The 25,305-nt window shown below is 34.4% G+C and overlaps 1 protein-coding gene across 1 annotated transcript; it reads left to right on the top strand.

The window, feature by feature from the left end:
- The first annotated feature begins 6,432 nt into the window (after window positions 1-6,432).
- Window positions 6,433-24,686, top strand: LOC120188055 (kinesin-like protein KIN-7K, chloroplastic). Its single transcript, XM_039191593.1, has 24 exons — window positions 6,433-6,469; window positions 7,090-7,371; window positions 7,453-7,550; window positions 8,163-8,252; window positions 9,080-9,132; window positions 10,242-10,307; window positions 10,388-10,441; window positions 10,561-10,620; window positions 11,433-11,511; window positions 11,857-11,924; window positions 12,194-12,256; window positions 12,446-12,550; window positions 16,880-16,984; window positions 17,140-17,247; window positions 17,456-17,602; window positions 18,715-18,897; window positions 19,024-19,176; window positions 20,046-20,276; window positions 22,214-22,357; window positions 22,444-22,569; window positions 22,658-22,708; window positions 22,970-23,017; window positions 23,097-23,291; window positions 23,884-24,686. Exons 2-24 carry the CDS (start codon window positions 7,124-7,126, stop codon window positions 24,406-24,408), a joined length of 3,000 nt encoding a protein of 999 aa, XP_039047524.1. The 5' UTR covers window positions 6,433-6,469; window positions 7,090-7,123; the 3' UTR covers window positions 24,409-24,686.
- Window positions 24,687-25,305: the final 619 nt, after the last annotated feature.

The raw sequence follows: 25,305 nt of genomic DNA, 5'->3' as shown, positions 1-25,305 counted from the left end.
CTTGGAATGAAGAGAGGTTGAGTGTCAATAATAGTTCTTTCAATCGAGGCCGTAAACCCTCCACAAACCAATCAAAAGATTCCTTCTCTGTAGGGACCAACTATGCCACAAATTGACTCAGCTTGTTGAATTCGGACTCAAATTCATATACCGTGTGATTCCCTTGCTTTAAACTCATGAATTCTTGCTTCATCTGTCGAATGAATTGATCCTTGATGTATTTGTTCTTAAACTCTTCCAAAAAGAATGGCCAAGTCACCTAGTCCCTTAAAGCTCGCATTGTCACATTAGACCACCATATTCTGGCTTGACCTCGCAGTAACGAAACTACCCCATCCAGTTTTTGCATTTAAGAACAATGGAGATTCTCTAGCATTATCTTAAGGTCATTGAGCTACATATCGGCAGCAACTGACCTTCCTCAGCTTCTCCTATAAATTCAGGCGCTCATAGGCTTCTCAGCTCCTTAGGAACATTCATTTTAGGGGTTGAGAGAGCAGACAGTTAAAAAAGTATCATAATCGCGTCCAACGTCTAGAAGGCCCCTTGATCTTGCACAGGCACTCCCTGATGTGCCTGTTCCTCACCTTGCTTGCTCGGTGTAGGTGAATTACTACTTTCCTCCATTCTACTCCCACTTCACTTCAGGATCCCTTAAAATTCGATATCTAATAAGATCAATTCACTAATATATTAGCAAGTATAGCATATGAATCACCTTATCCGATCAGAAAGACTTAATTAAAAGTTGGCATGTACACTTTTTAAATAAAAAATGAATTTATTTCGGACTTAAAACCAATTAAACCATAGCTCTGATACCAATAAATATAACACCCTTAACCCGTACCCGACCCGACTCGGATATGAATCCGAGATGTCACATTAACTTTTCAAATCATATATATATATAACAAATAATGACAATTTAAAATTTTATAACAAAATAAAAAGGTGAAAAACCTTAATTTAAAATAATATAACAAATTCACATTCATACTTATATAAAAGCTTTAATAATTTACATGAATACAAAAAATATAAGTTTACAAAATAGATCAGAGCATTTCCAATTAAAAGTATAATACATGCCAATAGTTTATAAAATTTCAGAAAGTCTACATTTAATTGGTCTTGATCTAATCTTCAGGGTAGTACGCTATCCTCACCCAGCTTTAATCTTACGATTTCTTTAACCCTACGTGTGGAACAATTAGGGATGGGCATGGGTCGGGTTGGGTCAGGTTTTTGGTCCACCCGACCCGACCCGAGAACAAGAGAGCCTCCACCCGAGATCCGACCCAACCAAAACAAGGTTTCACCCGACCTGACCAACCCGAATATATGACATAGAAACCCGACCCGAACTGACCTAAAATAATAAAATAAAATATTTTTATTCAATAAAAATAGTGACTTAATTGAAAAAAAATTATATATAGAGTGGTATTATTATAATTATCCCTAAATATATAGGATAAAATTATATATTTTTTCGGGTCGGGTCGGATTTTTTTACCCTAAACCCGAACCCGACCTGACCCAAACACAACATAAAAAAACCTGACCCGACCCAAACCTGAATATTTTTTAGAAAAATCCGACCCGATCGGGTCGGGTCGGGTCGGAATCCGACGGGTCGGGTTTAAATGCCCATCCCTAGGAACAATTATACGCTAAGTCGATGACTTAGTGAGGCAAAAACTAAAGAGTACTAACTTTATAGAAGAAATTGTTATTTCTTTTATCGAAACATTTCATAAGAATTCCAAAATTATTCTCTATAACCAGAAGGTATTCTTATGTATATTATTCTTTTTATATAGATTTGTTTTCAAATGCCCAACGTATACTACTGAGAACTTTAGGTATTTGAGTATATTGAGGTTGTGCACTAATGCTATCACCACAGCTCGTAATTTGCACCAAAGTACCACATAATTATCCCAAATGACCCCATATATTTGCACCAAAATACCACATAATATTTCTGAAGGACCACATAATTATCCCGAATGACCATATAGAACCCTCGACTCTTGGCATGCCAACTATACCTCTAATCCTCATACATATACCTTGGGCTTTTAACCATATAATTATTTATCATTCATTATTCAAAGTATCTCTTATTCACGTATGCACTTTCACATTGGTCTTTTCAGATACACATTCTCAAAGATCACATTTCCATAATCATATAACATAATCATAAAACATAGCTTAAATAATATAATTTAATTAAAACATTGTAAAATATAACATAAAAAAATTGAAAGGTTTCTTATCGAAAACACTGAGGTTAGCTTATCGCAAGTCTTTCTCAATTCTAATACGAAATTGAGAAGTTGCTCTCACCTTTTCCTTATTGTAGTACTAAAAGAAGTCCTTAATACTTTTGATTGAATCTTATAATGTCGAGTTGACCGGGAGTTGATTATGTTTAATAACTACACAAAACAATCGAAAATCAATATCATACTCCGAATCACTTATATCCAATCATATTAACTTAAGCTGAAAGAAACACTTGTTTCTCATTTCATGCTTAATAGTATCGATACTACCACTATAGTACCGATACTTCCCTTCAATGGTATCGATACCCCCTATAGTACCGATACCATTTTGACATTATGGATATTTATGTTGCAAATGGTATCGATACTATACCCATGGTATCGATACTCTCAACTCAATATCGATACCCTAATCAATCGATACTGATACCACCCTTCAAATTCCACTAATTTTGCCTTAAAGTATCTGTACTATTCTTCCAGTACCGATACCAGATTACTATTTTCATTTTGAAAATAAACTAAAATCTTCCTAAATCTCTTACTTTTATCCGTCATAAAGCTTTTAAAATCAACTTTAAACATCCAAATCAATTTGTCTTTATATACTACTCTTAAACATACAAAATCCCACTAAAACTCTTATATCTAAAAATCATACCATGATTTTAACCAAGTCTTTATTCAATCCTATTATTCCTAACTCTTTAGTTTGATCATTGACAAGTCAAATTCATCACCAAAACTTCAAAAACTACACCATATCAAATATTTATTTCAAAACCCATTTTACAAATACATTTCTAATTCACTCCTCTTGTTGTTTTAATCCTATACAAGCTTTCCTTAACCTTATATAACCCCAAGCTTTAATTACCAAACCAAAAATTGAAGGAACCAACAAGTTTACAAAACTTACTTTTGATGGTAGAGTTCACGGCAGGAAGAAGAGAGCAAGAAATGGGTTCCAGACTTTTCCCTCTTATCCACGTGCTTATCCCTTAATAAATGAGATAATTATCCTTTTAACATTAAAAAGACCATAATGTCCTTTCCACTAATCCAAAATTGCTATCAATCCCTACACAAAAATTCCACCATAAATCCTTGAATTTTTCAAAATATTATAATTCAACCACTGAGTTTAAAATTCTTACATTCTGGTCATTAACCCAATGATTGGGATGTTACAGATTCACCCCCTTTAGTTTGGGCGGAGAGTCGAAGCCTGTGCAAGGATAACCATTGATCGGTGTTATCCTTTGAGGGAGGTGAAGACATTAAGGTAAATTTTTTAGTGAACGAGAAGAAAAAATGGAGGAGGATCGTCCTCGGTCGTGGTTGAGAGGTATTTATAGTGACCTTAGCGGGTGGTGTCATACATATGATCATTATGACTATTCGTAATTTAATGGGCTAAACAAATATGGTTGTCAGATCTTGGATTTTGTTGTGAAAGATCATGTAAGTCTGTAAGAGATCTTATCTATACACTTTAGATGGTCTGAAGGCTATGTCACTCATATGTCTGGAGGATATGGATTCCTTGGAAAGTACTTCAACGAGTGTATGAGTCTATTCGGAGGTCTTGGGTAACAAGGATTTGGCAATTTTTTGGGGTGACCTTCAGAGGTGTAACAGTTGTTCCCTAGGTCGAGGGAATGTCATAAAGTGGCCATATCTGAGACTCACGGTGAAAAATATAATGACCATATCTCGATTTGTTCAATAACGGATGCATCTTAAATCTCTCGTTCTCAAGATAGGGTCATCTTTGCGTTGGCAAGTGCATTTCAACGCTTACACTTAAGCGAATGACAATACTGTTGGCAATAATGCACTAGGCCTATTATATGAATATGATATTTTGATTATTGGATTTATTATTATAACTTGCATGCTTTCTGTATTTATTAGTATATTTGAATATTATTTTTCATTATTCTAAATATTACGAATTGATTATTATTGTAGGAACAATACTAAAATAAGATTGATTTGAAATTTGATAGATATTCATATGATGAATATGTGAATGAGATTCAAATCAAATTAATATGTATTTTTGAGAACAAATATTTTATCGACTCGTTTGAGATTAATACATAGATCAATGTCATATATTAATCTTCAACAGTTATGCAATTAAATTAATAGATCTGAAATTACTATGGTTCTCAACATGATGATTATTATGTTTTGACATAGTCAAACGTTATTTTTAACCGGACAACTATAAATGTTGTGCTTGAACATGACAAAAATCGTGTAGTGTAGTGAGATATGAATGATTAATATATAATTTATCTATCTTTATCATAAGAGAGATATAAAATTTTTTCAATAAATGCATGTATTGAATGTTCAAATATTATATTCTATCATAAGAAGAGATTTTTCTAAGCACCTAGATTAGGAGTACATTGACAATTTTTCGCAGGAATATTTCTACCTACATAAGTTAGTGACTCACATAATATATCAAGGAGGAATTTTCTTATTGACAAATTTTAATTTAAAAAAATTAGTGTAAGTACAATATAAAACATTAGAAAAATTTTTAATATAATATTGTGGAAAAAAATCACCGAATAATGGGAACAAGAATTATTTGTTCGAATAATGCATTTGTTATAGGACGACTTCGGCACTATGCACTCCCGACGACTATGGTGTGATGCGAGTACCACCGTGCGTCTTCAAATAAAATGTGGGAAGACGCCAAGATCTCAGTGGTCTCTCCTAACCACGCACTGATCACACACCTAAAATCTGCCGTGCATTGATCTCACACACCTGAAATGTTGCATGTATGGATTATACATAGCATGGTTCGATATAGCTGTACCTATTGAGCATGCTATCTAATATAACTCTGCATGGAACATGCATGCAAAAAACTAACATGCCCACAATGCGTCTCCCCTTCAAATGAAATTGCAAATATTGGAAAAGCATTGTATTCCATGCTTATTGGGTCAATCACATTGACCATAATGCGTTTTAACCTTATACTGTAGCAAATACATTAATCGAGTAAATAATTGTGATTCATCATTATTCAAGCAATGTTTTTTCCAATTCATTAATGTAACAATTTTGTCGAAGACTTTACTAAAATTCGTATTTAGGTGCCGGTGACTTTAAACTTCACTGCTAATTTTAGTTTATTTTCTTAAATAATTTTTAATTTGAGATTTTTTTTATAAAAATATTTGCCTAATTAAGCCACTTAAGACTTGGGAGTGATAAAGATTCAAATGGTTTTCTTATATGTCAAACAAATTATGAGTTAGTTTCTGAGGTTTGACTTTTAAATTTTAATAAAAATATCATTTTAATTTCTTATTGTTACAGAATTGAAATAAAAAGGAATAAATAAATAGAGAAAAGTACGGCATGCATTTTCATTTTCTTCTTAGTAAAATATTGTCTTATGCGAATCTAGAAAAGCTAAGTAAAAAAATTCGCAAGTTTCGACACGTGTACTACCGCAAAACTGGACCCCACCACTTGTCCTCCTCCCGTCTCTTACTTACCTCAATCTCACGCGACTCTCGTGATCGTGTCTTCTACAATTGAATTTCCCATTTTTTAAAATTATAAAATGGTTATTTAATTATAAGATATTAAGGCGAGATCGCTAGTAATAGCCGGTTAGTCATACGAGGGTGAATTCGTTCCTTGGCCTTGTACACACCGATCGAACTGGAAAAGAGATGCAACTTTAGTTTTAAATTCGTTATTTTCTGTTAGAAAATTCACGATAGTTTAAATTGAATGTTAATTGAGATATTATAAAATCTGATATAATCATCTCAAACGATTATTATATCTCATTCAGCATGTTAAAGTTCAATTAAAACGATCGTTAATTTTTTAATGAAAAAAGATGAATTTAGAACATAATGAATAATCAAGTGACTATTTTGTAATTTTTAATAGTTGAAAGATTCAATAAAATAACATTTTTATAATAAAAAATTATTTTATAATTTTTAATAATCGAAGACCTAATAAAATAATATTTTATAGTGGAAGACTATACTTTGTCTTTAAAAGATAAAATAATAAAAAACTATCAAGCAAAAGCGAAAATGACACATTTCATCACCCATTTATTATTTAATCTAAACCATTGGGCTTTGATGAATGGCATCGCTTCCAAGGAAAGCAAAATGGCTGTTCTTCCTACTAAAATTATTGAGTGAAAACAGATAAAAATTTCTTTTCGCTCTTTTGTACTGGTGAGTGAGTGATGATGATGATATTGATTGTTTTCTCGTATTCCTATTGTTTTTTTGGTATATAGAAGGACTCTCTTCTCTAACTGCTAGATCTATATAATTTAATCCACAATGCTTCTCTGATTCCATAAAGAGGTATGCTTTCTTACTGCCATTTTGTTTGGATTGATGAGATGAACATTTTTTTAAGGAAAAAGTAAATTTTAGTTAATGTTTTTTTTTACTTCTCTTTTTTTTTGTGTTGGATGATTGAGAAATTTGAGGATATAAGAGGAAGTTGATTTTATTTTCTTCTCCGGTTGTAAGAAGTCAACTGAATTTGTCTACAAAATTGACTCCAGAAGTTGATTTTTTTCCTTTAACAATTTGATTACTTTAGGAAATTTGAGAACGTGGAAATTGCTTCAAATTTCAATTTCTGTTAATCAATTTTGTGACAATGTAGCTATATCCGTAATTAATTTATATCTTTTTAGCTCCAGTTTTTTATTTTATTTTTCTAATTTCGAGTTGCTCCCCCCCTTTCGTTTTTGTGTTTCTAGTGTGTAGAAGCGAGAATTTCTTGGTGAGGTGAAAATGTCGTCGAGAAGAGGATCAAAACCGAAGAAATTAGGTTCAGGCAACTCCAAAGCTGTAAATTCACCTTCATCTTCAACAACTTCATCATCTAAAAATTTTCTGGAAACATCTATCGATTGCCAGAGCTCACCGGCATCTTCATCGGCTCGAAGCAAACCACAATATATTTACTCAGAGAATTTGCATGTGGATGCCGAACGATCCAAGGAAAATGTCACTGTCACCGTTCGGTTCCGTCCTCTCAGGTATATTATTTTTTTTTTTGGAGTTGTTTTGAGTATTTTGTTTGTTTAATTGTTGTGTGAAGGCTTTGATTGCGGATGTAGTCCAAGGGAAATTCGTCAAGGCGAGGAGATTGCTTGGTATGCAGATGGGGAGACTATTGTTAGAAATGAACATAATTCATCCATAGCATACGCGTATGGTTAGTTTTTATATATTCTCAAGTACTATTTTTCTTTAAAAATTTGAATAAAGTTTACAAATCACGTTTCTTTATGTATTTGATTGAAGATACCTTTAATTTTACTCATATTTATGTATTGTAAACACCACCTAATGAAAAATATTTGAATAAATATATGATGAGGTAATTCCAGTCCCAAAGAGCTGGAAATATTGAAGATAGTTTTTAGGTTCTTTGTAACCCTTAATTTCTTTTGTTCCTTAGCCTGGAGGCAGCTATTGAGGATTCTTATGTTTCTTCTTAAAACATTTCTTTCCTTGATGTTTAACATTCGCATTTGACATTGTTTTTAGTTGAGCATGTTTCTGTTTCTGTCATTTTTCATGTGCAACAACTTTTGAAGTTCTGATTTAGGTTGTCTGTGTGAAATAGCACTGTGGTACTTGATGAAGTTTGAGAACTATTCGCTATTTATGTTCTATATAAATTTCATAAAAAAATTGCTTTTCTCTGTAATTTTTATTTGAGGCATTTGACATAGTATATATTATCTGGTTCACCTTTATCTTTCCAAATTTCTTAAGCAATCTAGATCTCACTTAATTGATATGTTATTACTTATGCTTCTAGATCGAGTGTTTGGCCCAACAACTACTACACGCCATGTTTATGATGTTGCTGCTCAGCATGTTGTCAGTGGTTCCATGGAGGGCGTCAATGGTATGTTGTGAAAACTTATTCTTACATAAAATTGGCACTTACATCATTCGATAAAATGCAGTAAACTTGTTTCCTTATTGCCGTTTTTATGTTTTCTAGACAATGAAAAAGGAATTCATTACTTTTTAATGGTCAATGGTGGGCAAAAAGAAAGTTAAGAAACTAGTTGATAAGGATTGAGATTATTCCATGACCACGTATTAAACACATGTTAAGGATACTTTGAGATTAAATAGTTTGGCTATTTTCATCCAACACCGGCTGATGGATTTATGAATGCGTGAATGTACTTATCCACGAGAAGTTGCACCAGACAAAGCTGTCACTGCCTTTGTGACCCGAGTAATGTTGATTTTATGCACAGGGTGTAACAAAATTCAAGGATATTGCCAAGGCTTATTTCTAAGAGCAAGTATAAGAGGTTTCTTTGCTTATAAGTTAGAGTGAGTAGGCTCAAGTATAAGAGGTTTTCCTACTGCTTTGGCATATGGAATTTTGTTGGTGATTGCTATTTAATGTGTTCATAGCACTGGATTGAGATCTAATTGATAGTCCTTTTTCAGGACTCTACATCATAATCACTTAGTAGGATGACCGTTTTAATCTAGGAAAACCCAGCTTAGATTTCTGGAACGATTTGTTACTGAGGTATACTATGCTTCCTTGGTAACTATTGTTTCAGGCAAGAAGCTACCTTGCCTTCTCTGAATAGAAGTACTCACTGTTTTGCATCAGAAATTGTGGGTTGATATTGAAAGTTCTGGTGTTTAATTTGCATTTTCTCAAAACTTGTCCTTCTACCTTACAGTGTTAAATTCTGTTCACAGGCACCATTTTTGCTTATGGCGTGACAAGTAGTGGGAAGACTCATACGATGCATGTAAGAAACGATTTGCTACTTCTTTTCCTTTTCTTTGTTTGTATGTGGTGCATTGTAGGATGGTGTCTCCTATTCTAATTTCATCTAAATCTGTCATTCAATTTGCGTTATGGGGACCAAATGTTCGATTTTTTTTTGCCATTACATATTTGTGAAGAATTGGTTTCTTAATTACTCTAAGCTTGTTAGATTGGGAGGTGGAGAGTTTGATTAATGATTATTTGTTTACATAGGAACAGCAAGGGATTGTGTTGGTTATTTAACCTTATAAGTTACTGCAGTAAGCATTGGAACTATTCACCGTTTACATCAAATCTATTGAATTGTGCATCTTTCTTTTTGACGTGCTCTGAAGTAACTTTAGTTTCAGTGATATCTTGATCCTTTTCCACCAATGTCTTAAAAATTTGATTTGCTTCTGATTTGTGCCTAGATTCTACTTATTTCTAGCTCTGCAAAATCCATTTTTGGAGAAGTTGTGACATGGTTCATTCTGAAGGGTTGTGGACTTGTTATTCAAAGTTATAAGTTAGCGCATCAACTATCAAAATCACTCTGTGCTTCAAGTCTAATCTATTTAGTTTTTGTATTTTCCTCTTGAACAAGCTTAGAAGTAGCAGAATTTTTGAACTAAAGCATCAGTTTCCTGCTATTTGTCCACTTTATAAACTTCATTTCCTTCCACATTTGAGCCTAGCTACTTTTAGTTCTATCTTTGCAAATTCTATTTCAGAGAGCCTAGTTCATTCTGAACTATTAATCAAAAACGGTGTATGTCAGCTTTGAGGGTACATATATAACATATATTGCTTAAAGACAACAATTACATGATAATAAGGGGTATGGTTTATTATCATGCATCATCATGTCTGTCAAATATATCTGCAAAGGAAACTCATGATCAAGCACTCTTGTTTTCTTGCGGAGCATGTGCAAAATCTTTAAAATTTCAAGCATGAATTCTTTTAAACAAAAATTGAGCAATTTCTATATGCAACAATATACATGGTATGATTTGGTCTAGAAATAGTGTTTCGTATAACCTACATTTTAATTTTTTTTAAAATACGTGTAGCATGCTAATTTGATCTTAATTGCTGAAATGGCAGGGCGATCAGAGGTCCCCTGGAATTATACCGTTGGCGGTGAAAGATGCTTTTAGTATTATTCAGGAGGTGCTTATATGAGACGTTGACTTCTGTACTTTTTATTGTGTTACTTTTTTTATGAATAATAACGAGCCTCTTACCTGTAGACACCGAACCGGGAGTTTCTTCTTCGTGTTTCTTACCTGGAGATCTATAATGAGGTGAGCTTCCTTTTTTTCTTTAGTTTTTAGCATATTCTTCTTGCATGACAGCCGTCATTTTTTCTAGAAAACTTGCTTTTATATGGCATAATCATTCTTCAAGGGTTTTATCACTTTAGGTTGTCAATGACTTGCTAAATCCAGCTGGACAAAACTTGAGAATTAGAGAAGATGCTCAGGTACTTGTGTTATGCTGTTGATTTCGAATCCTTTTCATTTATAACCTTCCTAATATGGAAATGATGTATGCTATATTCCATTGGCTTTTTTCTTCTTCTATGGTTAGATAATGCTTTAATATCAGCATATATTGAGTTTAGTTAATGTGGAAATTTGTTAATTGGAGGTTCATGTTTAGATCTTTGCATGAGCATCATGCTTACCATCTAAATAAAACCAACTATAGTTTATGAGCCTACGTTCATATATTTTAGAATGATATGTAGCGGGTACACATCTATAAAGTTGTCTAGTGGTTCTTTGTCATGGCTAGCAATCTGTGCACTAAGGAATGTATATAAAATATGTTTTTAATCTGAACAACATAGCAAGAAAACATGACTCAGATATCACATGTATAACTAAGTAGGTATTAGCATATCTCTGGCCATGGTTACTTGTGAAAATGACATTTCTCCAATTTCACAGAGAAAACTCTCTCACTTGAAGGTTCACAGGTATATGCATAGTGTAGATTAGGACTCATACCTAGTAACTAGGTAAAGTTAAATGCTACCATGAAAGAAAATGGCGAGTTATCTTTTAACTCTATTACAGTAGTTTAGCTTGAATAAAATTTATGAGATAATATTAGGTTAAAAAATGATTAAAAAAAGGTTAGACATTTATTTTGGCTTACTAAATAATCATTATAAGTTGAAATATTTTCAGCGATTGGCATAGGCAGTTTAGTTTTTATCATTGGTATGCCTTGTGTTTCCTGTTTATTCAGAAGTGTCTTATTTATTGTTCACTTGGTTTATGGCTCTAGGGAACCTTTGTTGAAGGAATAAAGGAAGAAGTTGTACTATCACCTGCTCATGCCCTTTCTCTTATAGCGGCTGGTGAAGGTAAAGCATGCTGACATGATTTGCAGTAACCAGAGATGAGTTTTCCAAATTTTAATTGGAAGATTTTGTAGAGAACTTGTATAAACCGAACTTCAAATGATTATGTTATCAAAACTAGCACTATTAATCTATTTTTCAGTTTGATAAAATGATTAAATAGTTTACAGACAAAAAAGACGGTGTTCATGCATATGAATTTGTTGGCGCAGATGCGTGTTTCTGTGTGCGCTATCCTCTTTGTTGCATGCCTTGTCAATATTTCAAACTTCTGCTGGTTTCCTTCTGTTACCAGTAATGGAATTTTTTTTTCATGTTATGTTATTAGATTTCTTTCTTTTAAAACAGAACACAGACATGTTGGGTCAACAAACTTCAACTTACTCAGCAGCAGGAGCCATACAATATTTACACTGGTATATGCACTGTTACTTTGCATCTCATAGAAGATCCACATTTTTAGTTTTACCACATTAAGCTAAAAATTTGTTCGCTGATACTAAGAATTTGTGTGAAGTAATGTTGATTCCCTGTTTTGATATGTGGATTTGCTGGTACATGTCAAATATTTATTCATGTTTTCTGTTCTGATTTTGGATGGTTCATTTGATTGGTTGATGGTCATCTACTTATCCTCAAATTCACTGCCACATCTGATTGTTTCCTTTGACCAACTTGCCAACAGACAATAGAAAGCAGTCCATGTGGCGGAAATAGTGAAGGTGAAGCAGTAAATCTCTCACAACTGGTAAAGCTACAACCTGTCTTGGACTATATATTTTTTTTAATGTTTCTAGTTTTGTCTTATTTTAATTTGGTGTGTTATTTATACATGTTTATCGTCTTCCTTGTTCTTGGAGGAGCTAATGCTTTTAGTTTCCATTGTTGACGAAAATGTTTCAATTTCCATATTTTCATGTTTTACATATACATGCAGAACCTCATTGATCTGGCTGGTTCAGAGAGCTCAAAGGCTGAAACAACCGGTGTCAGACGGAAAGAGGGATCTTATATCAACAAAAGCTTGCTAACACTAGGAACTGTGAGTCAAAACTTGCCATTTTTGTTTGACACATGATGGAAATTTAATTTGTTTTTGGTTTGCAATTATGTTCCTTCTTTTTAATCTTTTAAGTCATTAATTAGTCCATCTCTGGTGTGTGAGAACATTATGTCTGGGTATACTCTACGTTGATTTAAATTCTTTGGTAACTTAACAAGTGCTTTGAGAGAGTTACGACAGCATAGTAGCATTGCATTTACCAACTTCCTATTTAGTATTTATTCTCACCTCTGTAAAATATTGTTTAAATTGAAAGGGCTAATTCTATGGTAAGTTGGTAACTTTAACAGGTGCTTTGAGCGAATTACGACAGCAGAGTAGCATAGCATTTACCGACTTCCTATTTAGTATTTATTCCCTCCTCTGTAAAATATTGTTTAAATTGAAAGGGCGAATTCTATGGTAACTTTAACTATTGCTTTGAGAGAGTTCCTGAAACAGAGTAGCTTCCTATTTAGTATTTATTCCCACCTCAGTAAAATATTGTTTAAATTGAAAGGGTGACACCAAAAGCATTAAATGTAGCTGTTAATTGATTTTAGCATAATGAGTTGCACGATCTTAATTTTCTTCTTTAAATATATGCTTGCTGAGTTATTAGTTTCTTAAATTGTCAAGACAAGTCTGTAGTAACCACATATTTCAACCCAATACACAGATAAATTCACTGGGCTAAATCTATGTTGATTGTTATACAGTTCTGAATTTTTACTTGGATAAGGGTGGCTTTGAGGTGTATTCTTTAACATTTTAAGGTATGTTGATTGCATAAAATATTTAGAGCACATGATAATACTCCATTCTTATAACTGTAAGTTTCTGTGAAAAAGAGCGTTTTTTTCTCTTTTCTTTTCATTCGAATACTGTGAGAAAACAGCTTGGTTAATATAGGCTGTGTTTACAATAGTAGAGTCCTATTAGATTAGTGTTTACATAGGAGTCCTACCAGGTTACATCTTATCTAAAACCCTTCTCTTAGTAGATATCTATCTTATCTCCTAAGTAGATAAATTTAATCATATAAAACAACTTTAATATAAATAAAATACACATTAAATTCAGTTACATTCTACACTCCCCTTTAGCTACTGGATATTATATGTTGTATAATCCTAGCTTGGACATGAATTCATCAAAGCTAGTTCTTGGAAGAGCATTGGTGAGAATATCAAGAAGTTGTAGTTGAGTAGGGACATAACTTCGTTTCACAGTCCTATTGTTTACCTTTTCTGAGATAAATGTCTATCGATCTCCAAATGCTTGTTTCTGTCATGGTGAACCAGATTCTTTGCAATGCTTATGGCAGATTGATTATCACTTTGAAACTTGAACTGATTTTTGAAGTCAACCTTCAATTCCTTCACAAATCCCTAAAGCAATTGTTCGAAACTCCAATTTTGCAATACTAATTGAAACTACTAATTGTTTCTTGTGTCTCCATGTAACAAGATTACCCCAAACAAAGGAGTAATAGCCGCCACTTGTTGACCTTTCAGTTAACTCTCCAGCCCAGCTTGCATCAGTATAGATTTCAATCTCACGGTTTCCACTTCTTTTGAAAAGCAAACCATGACCTGGTGTCATTTGAGATACCTAAGGATTCGGTTGGATCATTCATATGCTGGCTGACAATGCTTATTGAGAATGCAATGTTTGGTCTTGTATGGGATAGATAAATTAGCTTTCCAACTAACCTTTGGTACTGTCTTTATCAGTTGGAATTTCTTTTTCATCCTATCTCAGCTTCAAGTTGGGATCCAAAGTTGTTTTTGCTGGTTTACACCCAAGCATACCAATCTTAGTTACCAAGTCCAAAATATATTTCCTTTGGGAGATCACAGTTCTAGCCTTTGATCGAGCAACCTCAATTCCTAGGAAATATTAGAGAGCACCAAAGTCTTTGATTTCAATGTCAACTACAAGAAGACCTTTTGTTTGCTGATTTCTCCAGTGTCATCTCCTATTAGGCTATTACGATGATGTCATCAACATAGACAATAAGAATGGTCTTTTGCCTTGTTGATGAAATTTTCAAGAACAAGGTGTGATCTGATTGGCACTGACTATATCCATAGTTGATCTCTGCTTTGGTAAATCTATCAAACCATACACGAGGTGTCTGTTTTAAGCTGTACAATGATTTCTTTAGCTTGCATATCTTGCTGCCATTTGAGGAATTCTTTGAACCTGGATGTATCTCCATTTAGGAATGCTTTTTTTTATGTGTAACTGATAAATGCGCCAATCTTCATTTATTGCAAGTGATAGTAATACCCGGACTGTATTGAGTTTAGTAACATGTGCAAAAGTCTCTTGGTAATCAATTCCATATGACTGAGTGAACCCCTTTATCACCAGCCTTGCTTTTAATCTTTCAACACTCCTATCAACCTTGTATTTGACTGTAAAAATCCATTTACAGCTTAGTGTTTCTTTCCTTGTGGCAGCTCTATAAGAACCGAAGTCCCATTACTTTCTAGGGCCTTAATCTCTTCTTCAACAATCTTTTTCCATATTGAGCTCTTCAATGCTTCCTAGACTAACTTGAGAATCTGTATGCTGTCAAGTGACATAGTGAATGCTCTATGTGGTGGTAGTAAATTGCCATAGGTTATATATTTCTTTTTTTTATAGGAATTGAAGGCCTCGTTAAAAACCTCCTTCTTGATTAAAGGATCTTGTAAAAAAGCTCCTTAATCAGCGGAAGGAAGAAAAGAGTGCCTTAAGATATTTCTCAATAGGTTATATATTTCTCAATAGGATTGGTGCTCTTTCGAACACACTTTCTCTAAGCAATAGTCAGTTCTGAAATGTCAATAACAGGAACAAGAGTTTCACCGTGTAAAGATTTCATACCCGTGTCAATTTCTGAAACAGGACCCAGTTCAAGCTCATTACAAGTTCTGGTATGTGTGATGCCTTTTAAATTTTCGGCAGGTTGACCCCTCCTTGTATAGACACGAAGTTCTTGATTTCCAAGTTGAGTTTTAGATTGTGGTTTAGTTTGAAAAGGCAGGTTTACTGGTTTCGAAGAAGAAGGTGGGTCTTTTTGAGTGTTTTCTGGTTCTTTAGGGAAAGAAGGAATGTATGTGGACTGAGTGTGTTGAAGGCTTTCCCTTCCTTTGAATTCTCCCCTTGAATTACAACTTTGGAAAAATATGGTTGATGCTCTAAGAAATTGACATCCATGGAAGTGTACATTTTCTGAGTGAAAGGAGAGTAACATTTTTAGCCCTTTCTATTAGATGAATATCCTAGGAACACACATTTAATGGCTTGGGATCTAGTTTGGTTCTGCATTGGTGGTGGATGTGAACAAAAGTGGAACAAACTTTAAAGGAAGACCCGAAGAAAAAGATCTAAAGTGAGGAAATTTCTGGAGGAGAACATCATGAGGTCTTTGAGATTTCAACACTTAGCTACCATTCTATTTATTAAGTAGTTAGCAGTAAGAATGACTTCTCCCCATAATTGTTTTGAAAAATAGTGGAAAACGTAAAAGACCTAGCTACCACTAGTAAATGTCTATTTTTTTGTCTTGGCTATCCCATTTTGTTTAGGTGTGTTAACACATGAACTGACATGAACTACCCTTTATCTTTAGTAAAGTATCTACTGTCACTGTCTGTTTTGAGGACTTGAATATGGCTTTTACGTTGGATTTCAATCATTGTACAAATAGATTGGAATATACCACCAGTTTCAGATTTTTCTCTCATTAGGAAACTCCATGTGGTCTTAGAACGATCATCTATAAATGATAAAAACCAACGAGCTCCAGTAACATTTTTTATTCTTAAAAGGCCCCCAATGTTACTGTGAATAATGGAAAATGTATGTGAAGGTTTATAGTTTATGATATAGGATAGATGTGGTGAGTGTGTTTTGCAAGTTGACAGATTTCACTAGACAGTTTTAGAATCTTTATCGATAAATAAATCTGGAAACAACTTTGCAAGATATGATAAATTAGGATGATCAAGGCAAAAATGCCACAACATTATTGGATTTGAAAGAAAATTATAACTAAATTAAGAGGTAGAAACAAACTCTGAAACACAACTTGTGTGAAGTTGTCTTGTGGGAGGAGAGTTCCCTTTGAGCAAATAAAGGCCACTACACATCTCAAAAATGCCAATCACCTGTCTCGAATCAATTCCCTAAATAAAAAATTATTTTGGTGTTCACGTGATCTTTGTTGAACAATAACAATTTTCCTTTGGTCCTGTGCACAATTGTCAGGACAATTATTAATGTCTTTTATATCAGATAAACCTTGCTTATAACATGGCTTCTTCATTTTTGTAGGTTATATCTAAATTGACAGATGGGAGAGCCACTCATATACCATATAGGGATTCAAAGCTGACCAGGCTGCTTCAGTCTTCCTTAAGTGGTCATGGGCGTGTATCTGTAAGCATTATTGGTACCTTTCTTAAAAAATACTGTTCATATGTATAGGTCAACAAGAAGATAATAGAAAAAAAATGTAAATGTGGCGTCATATTCTTCTCTTAAAAAGTAGTAAGTCTTGTTTTATTACTTCTATTTTCTGTCTGAAATTTCAGCTCATTTGCACTGTCACTCCTTCATCAAGTAACACAGAAGAGACACACAATACACTGAAATTTGCCCACCGTGCTAAACACATTGAAATCCAAGCGTCACAAAACAAGGTATTCTTGTATTTTAGATTTGTAAACTTAATGAATATATACATTTTTGTTGTTTGCATGTTCATGTGTGTCTGTACACTGTAGGTGTATTTATTGAATCACACGCTAGACACACAAACATGTATATGCATGCACATGCTAATGCACAAATATATTTATTTAAATATTAATTTCTTCAGTTTTTTTTATTTACTTTGTCAAAATGCAGATTATTGATGAGAAATCACTTATAAAAAAATACCAAAACGAGATACGCTCCTTGAAGGAAGAGTTAGAACAATTGAAGCGGGGTATCGTAACAATTCCCCAACTAAAAGATATCGCTGAAGATGATATTGTACTCTTAAAGCAGAAGGTACAATTTTTCTGCTTTGACTACAGTTGCTGAAGTTTTCAATGTTTAATTGTATTTTGATATAATTGTGAATCTAGCCTACTGGGAAATGTTGCTACCTTATAAATTCCATTTATGTATCTTGATATCTTTATCATCTTTCTAATTAGGTGATTTCAGCTCATAGAAAGGTAGGCTGTTGCACAGAAGTGCTGACTCCTTGTGGTAGCATGTGTTTAAACATATTTTGGTTGTACTGTGTCTTGTTTAACAGATTCCGTAAATTTATTCTGTGGGATGGAGTATGTGTTTTGAAGTTTGTTTGGCCAATAGTAAGACAGTTTGTGCTGTTCATTAGTGTGGATGATTCTGTCTTGTAAAATATTATCCAATGCTTGGCAGCTGTTGACCATTCTACTTCCAAGTAGTATCATTCATGTGGATAGGATTTTCTACGGAGTAACCTTTCACACGATGATCCATCTTTTTGATTTAGCTAATTTATGTTTTTCCTTTTAAGCAGTTCCAATGATACACAAAGTAGTTTGACCAGTTAGCTTGGATCCCGCTCTTTATGCACAGTCTTTGTAACTTATGGCGAGTAGTAACCATATAGAAAATATTGAACCAAATTACCTGATTTTCTTAGAAAACTAATTGCAGGTATGGGCAGAGTAATTTAAAGGTTCTCTACACTGCACGGTCTATCTTCAGAAGGCTTTCCTACGATTTGTGGTTATTCTATTAACTCAGCCTCTATAGTACTTTCTCTAACAAATTCAGCAATGGTGCTATCTTTTAGGACCCTGTCCTGTTATTTTAGATTGGGTTAGATTAGATTTCAACTCAAAAGCAGTTACATGGTATATTCTTGACATCCACAGTGTATGATGTATCTAAGGACATCCTTGGTATCGTTTTGAAATGCTTCTCCCCTGTATTGCCTTTTTCATTTTTTGTATTTTTTTACTGTTTTATTCTTCATTTTCACGTCTCACTTTAATGTCATGGTATCTGGATAACTTAGTTGATGTAAATAGATTTTCAATTATAGCTGCTAATTTTATCTCAAAGGGGAAAAGAGACATGAATCACCTCTTGACTTTGAGAACAACTTTATTCTGATTTTAAAGCTAGAAGATGGTCAAGTCAAGCTGCAATCAAGGTTGGAGCAAGAAGAAGAAGCGAAAGCAGCTTTATTGAGCAGAATACAGCGATTGACAAAATTGATTCTTGTTTCCACAAAAGCTTCACAATCATCAAGATTTCCCCAGCGCCCTGGTCCAAGGAGGAGACATTCATTTGGAGAAGAAGAGGTATCATTGTTGATCTTATTATTTCATATTTGCTGTTCTGTTAACCTATGTGCCTGGAGTTGTTTTACACACTAAGAATTCCACTTAGTTTGAATTGTCTCTAATTATAGTTATGTTTATGCACAGCTAGCATATCTACCACATAGAAGGCGGGACTTGATCCTGGATGATGAGAATGTTGAGTTATATGTTTCCCTTGAAGAGAACACTGGAGATGATATGCTTAAAGAGGAGAAAAAACCCCGAAAGCATGGCTTGCTAAACTGGCTTAAGCTCCGAGTACGTTTGCTCTGGACTTTTAGCTCTCTATGTTTCCATGTAGTCTATGTTTATTATTATTTGTATCAGGAATATTACTTTTGGGGTTAGTCTTGATAAAACAACTAAGATAGACTAGTGGAAATTTCTTTCACCATCTGATCTTACATTTATTTCAGCAATTCCGCATGTCAAAGCAAATAATCTGAAAGTCTTACTTTTGTAATGGTAACTGTTGGCTTTTGATTCATTAATTTGGAATGGTTGTTCACCTATCATATTTGTTGGTTTGCTATAGTTGCCATGGCTGTCAAGAAGTGAAGTGATAACTTAGAATTATTTACTTGATGAATATTATTATAATATAGCCGAGCAACATTTTTTAGTTTTCTTATAGCATGCTATAAGAAGTTCATTAATTAAAGATTTAAGTACGAGTTTTCCTCAAAATGATAGCCGAACCAAAATTAAAAATCCAAATTTGACCAATTCTTACATCTGAGCTGCATTTTCGGCCCATATTCTCTTTCCTCATTTATGTAGAGTTAATAGCTTTGCACTTTTCTATTGCTGGACTTTGCGAGACTAATCCATCCATTAATTACCACTTTAAAATAATAATTACCATATTTTCTCTGAACCGTAAAAATCAACATTGGTAACTGCATATGATATTGTATTGGAAGAAAATAGATACAAGAATCTTAGTTTAGATTCTATGTTGTAACTTGTAAATGCATTTTCTTTTATCCCAAAATTGGCAAATAAATAAGCCCATGCAAGCATCGAGACCAAGCTAATTGGTGTCAGTTACATTAATAGATTTTAGTGAAGCATGCTTAGATCTTATCCTCCTTAGTGGCTTAAATTATTTTATGATTCTTTTCCAGAAACGTGATACTGGTATGGGGACATTGACAAGTGTCAGCGATAAGTCAAGTGGAATTAAATCTAATAGTACACCTTCTACTCCTCAAGCAGGAAGCAACAACTTCAATGCAGAATCTAGGCTTTCCCAATCCGTAGTTACAGCAAGTTCTCCAGCCATGGATATCCTATTGGATGCTAGACATGATAGAGAAGTTCCGGAGGACAATTCCCTTGGACCAGAGACACCTCTGGTATGCATATATTGTTTCTTTATTTTTATTTTTTGATAAGAATTGAAGGCCTCATTAAAAACCTCCTTAATTAATGGAGCTTGAAAGAAAGCTCCTTAACCATTGGAAGGAGGAAAAGAGTGCCTTAGAATTTCATTCCACAACTTAAGTACATAATATACAACCAGGACAACACCCCTAATTAAAGCAAAAAAAACCATACGGTGCCCTTTTTTTTTGATAGGAATAGAAGGCCTCAATAAAACCCCCTTCGTGATTAACGGAACTTAAAAATAGTTCCTTAATCCGCACAAGGAGGAAAAGAGTGCCCTAGGATTCATTAAACTCAGATATGACAAAGTAATACAAACTAATCTCCCTCAAGAGATACAAAACCAGAAAGAAACAGCCCTTAACAGAACATAATTCAACCAATACCAGCCTTAGCTAGGACATCCTAAGCTAGGTCCCCGTCAACTAATTGCGAGTCCTGATTACCAAACTAGCGTAATTATTACAAAGTAAGAGCCTATACAACCCGAAGAAAAGACAGAAAACATACAACAAAAGGCCTTCTACACTGAACCAATCCCCTGCTTAGCTAGCCTGTCAGCCTCCAAATTACAACTCCTAGGAATTCATTTGAGAACACAGCCCTTATCATAAATTGCAGTCCCAATTTCCTCCACCAGGTCACTGAAAAATACTGGGGTAGATTGCAGTTTTAATATCCATTCCACTGCATTTTTGCAATCACTCTCTATAATTAGCCTTCCCTTTTTAGCCCAATCAGACGGATAGAAAAAGTCAATTCCTTCCTTAATAGCTTTCAGTTCTGCCAAAGTAGAAAGACCAGGCCCTACTGCAGTAGAGAACAAGGCCAGGGAACAGCTGTTAGAATCTCTCAAAATACCTCCAATTCCACCTTGCATCCCATCTCCATTAACTGCCCCATCCACATTAAATTTAAATGCACCCGTTGGAGGAGTCCATCCAATAATCTTCTTTGGAGTAGAAGGACGATGAAGATTATCAGCCCGCGAAGGATCCCCTACTAGTAGGTCAGTATGAATCTGAACAGTAGGGTATTTAGCTAAATACCATTTAGCCAACCTGAATCTAATTATAAAATACAGAACCGAGCTGTCCAGTTTCCCATTTTCAAACGCGATCAGATTCCTTGCCTTCCAAACTGACCATAAAACAACAGCCGGGATGAACTTCCAAATAATAGAATTCTGCCTTAGGAACGGCCACGAACAGAGAAGGGAAGATGGATCTTGCGGCAGAACAGAATAGATTTCCCATAACCTTAGAAATTTAGTCCAGATTTCCCTAGCAACAGAACACAAAAGGAACAGGTGTTCTATGGCTTCATGGGAGTGGCATAAGGGACAAAGCACATCCGCCATGGGAATCCCTCTTTTTACTAATTCCACTCTCACTGCTAATTTTCGATGACAAAGCTGCCACAAGAAAGTTTGAACTTTAGGAGGGGCCAATCCAGCCCAAACCCACTTATTCCACTCAAAACTCCCTTCAGAACTGTCATATAACGTCAATCTACAAGACTTGACCGAGAACATGCCATCCCCCTTTCCCGACCAACCCAGAAAATCATCCACCGAACCAGAAAGCTTAATAGAATCAATCAACAACATTAAATCGATCCACTGGTCCAATTCCCAATCACATAGATATCATGAAGTGTATTAGTTTTTAATTCATCTCCTTCATGCTTTCATTGAACAAATCAAACGTATAATGGCAGGAATGTCATGTAACTACTGATTAGAATCTCTGTGCCTTATTTATTCATTTAATTTTTATTTTTAGAATTGTACTATTTGTGGTACAGTAAGTAGAATTTAATATCTTATTTATTCATTTAATTTTCAATTTTAGATTTGTACTGTTTATGGTTCAGTAAGTAGAATTTAATGCCTTATTTGTTCCAGACTAGCATTAAAACAATTGATCAGATAGATCTACTAAGGGAGCAGCAGAAGATTTTGTCTGGAGAGGTAGCACTTCATTCAAGCGCCTTAAAGCGATTGTCTGAGGAGGCCACAAGAAACACCCAGAATGAACAACAGATTCAAGTAAAATATTGGCTTGATATCATCCTTGTCATTTTCTTTATACACTTCCTAAAGACAGAAATTTTGATATCCTTTTTGTATTTAAGGTTGAGATGAAAAAATTGAGTGATGAAATAAGGGGAAAGAATGAACAAATTGCGTTGCTAGAAAAGCAAATTGCTGAATCCATCTTGGTTTCACCCGACAAGATGGAGAAATCAGAAATATCTCAAGCAAGTTCAGCTTGCATTATTGGTCCTGTATGCCTTTTGTCTCTCCTGCAACTCCATCTTTACACATTTTTTTCTTTGAATGCTACAGACTATTGCTGAATTGATGGCGCAATTAAATGAGAAATCCTTTGAACTTGAGGTAATCAATTTTCTGTATCTATTCAACCAAAAATGTAAAAAGGGAAATTTATGTATCCAAGTATGATGCCATTACCAAATCTGTGGACATGGTCCGGTACCATGAGTTTCTTCATAGGTATAGGAGTCTTTAAATTGAACTACAGTGACGTAGTAAAAGGAAACCAATAATGCTATAAAAGCATTCCCCATCTTTTTGCCAGTTTTCCCTTTATTTTCTGTTTTTTCTTATGAGCATCCTGTCATAAATTATTGTTTTCAGGTTAAAGCTGCAGACAACCGAATAATCCAAGAACAGCTGAACCTGAAGGTAGATATATTTTTCATATGTTCATGCCTCAAACTTCATCCTCTGAGGGCATGTTCTGACTTGAACATTTGTTTTTCAGATTTGTGAATGTGAAGGATTGCAAGAAACAGTTGCTTCCTTAAAGCTGCAGCTCTCTGATGCACATGAATTGCAAAATGCCAGTCCTATAGCCCCTAATTCTCAACAATCCGGAGAAATGAAAGTCCTGCAGATGGACAAGGAATTTGCGGCGTCAAAAAAGGATAATGATGGAGTTTTTCTTATAAAAGCACAGGTGCTTCTAATATCTAAATACTTGACGCTTTCATTGCTCTTATGGTGCCTTAATTTAAGGATATTAATTTCTTAGATTATATTTCTTTGTGGAGCCAAAATGAAAACTGGAGATACTCTCGTAGCTCATTGGGACTTCTGTTAGAACTTTATATTTGTGAAGACAGTTTGTTGATTTATAATAAATTTTTAATCTATTTACATAGAACTCTTCTTTGGAAAGGAAATAAACTATGTATTTCTATAAATTTGTAGTTTCTCGAATAACGTAACACCCTTGTTCTACTCTTCATGCAACAATCGAAATGCTGGGAAGTACTTAGGAGATGAAGCTTTTGACTGTTGGAAGCTAATTAACTATGATTATCAAAATTCGAGTCTCATATGTATGTCTTTCGGGACAACGCCAGCTATCTCAAACGTACAAGTTTATATTGAACTATGTATTGCGTTATTATTTTTCCAGTTGACACGTTACAGTGATATTAGTCTGTATGCTTTGCTTAACATAGCTTCATTATGTGCTAACCTTTTAATGATTTCTCTTTCACGAATGTCAATTTTAGATCTAATTCCTGGCTTTGCTTGATCAGATGGCTGAGATTGAAGAACTGAATCAGAAAGTCGTTGAACTAACGGAGTCAAAAGAGCAGTTAGAACTACGGAACCAGAAACTGGCAGAGGAGAGTTCATATGCTAAAGGGCTAGCCTCAGCTGCTGCTGTGGAACTAAAGGCATTGTCCGAGGAAGTCACTAAACTAATGAACCATAACGAGAGACTAGCTGCTGAACTGGCAGCAGCCAAGAACTCTCCGACACAACGTCGAACAAGTACAGTGCGGAACGGCAGCCGGAGGGAGAGTCTGACCAAACGACATGACCAACTTGGATCACCCTCGGATCTAAAGAAGGAATTGGCCATGAGTAAAGAAAGAGAGCTTTCATATGAAGCTGCTCTTGTAGAGAGGGATCACCGAGAGGTCGAGCTTCAAAGAAAAGTTGAAGAATCGAAGCAACGAGAAGCTTATCTTGAAAATGAACTCGCAAACATGTGGGTGCTTGTTGCCAAATTGAAGAAATCCAGTGGAGTGGATACCGTTGTTACAGAATCGTCATAAGAGAGAAACACGAGGTAAGTGTAGGAATGATGGATGATGTGGTTAAAAAATAAGTCCGGATTCGGTTAGGGTTGGTTTGGGAGAGTATTGTGTAGAGAATGATGTTGTGCATTACAAGCAGGGGTGCATTGTGTATTCCATGAGTTTTTATTCCCCAATCTTCTCCAACTTTGTTCTGGTTTCCATTGGTTAGGGCATTGTATATGAAACACTTCACTTGTGCATTATTATTAGTTTTGAAAGCAATGAAACTCCCAACCTTCACTTTTGTTTTTTCATCACTTAAACTTCTTTTATCCGAACGAACCTTCCTTTACTGAATTTTTAATGCTCTTTAACTGTTCATTGAAATAAATGTATTACACGTTTGGTACCTAAACTATTATTTTTGTTCCATTTTAGTAACTAAACTTTATTTTGTTTTAAATCCATACCTAACGTTTACTTTAAGTTTCAATTTGGTATTCGGCCATTGAAAAAGTTAACAAAACTGCGTATGTGTCATTTTTTCCAATGATTATGTGACATTGTCTTATATTGACATGTTAACATCACTGTTAAGTTTTTAACGGTGATGTATCAAAATAAAACATAAACTAAATATTAGGTATGGTTTTGAAACAAGATAAAGTTTAGGTACCAAAATGGAATAAAAGTAATAGTTTAAGTACTAAACATGTAGTTTATCCGCTTAATTAATTTGAACTTTTCTTTGAATTAGACAAATTTGGTCAAATTGACCTTATTTGTTTAGTGTGCAACCAACCTCTTGAAATACCTTAATATGATATATATTAAAAATAATTTTAAATCTACCACTCATGATATGAGTGAGTTAAATACCTTAGGTTCACCTTGTGAAGCTAACATAATCAAAAGGAATTGCTATATGCCCCT

This window comes from Hibiscus syriacus, unplaced genomic scaffold, assembly GCF_006381635.1.
Source record: "Hibiscus syriacus cultivar Baekdansim isolate YM2019G1 unplaced genomic scaffold, ASM638163v2 tig00116937_pilon, whole genome shotgun sequence".
In the NCBI taxonomy this organism is placed as follows: Eukaryota; Viridiplantae; Streptophyta; class Magnoliopsida; order Malvales; family Malvaceae; genus Hibiscus; species Hibiscus syriacus.
Note: the sequence above shows the minus strand (reverse complement) of the source record. Positions and strands in the feature narration are given on the sequence as shown.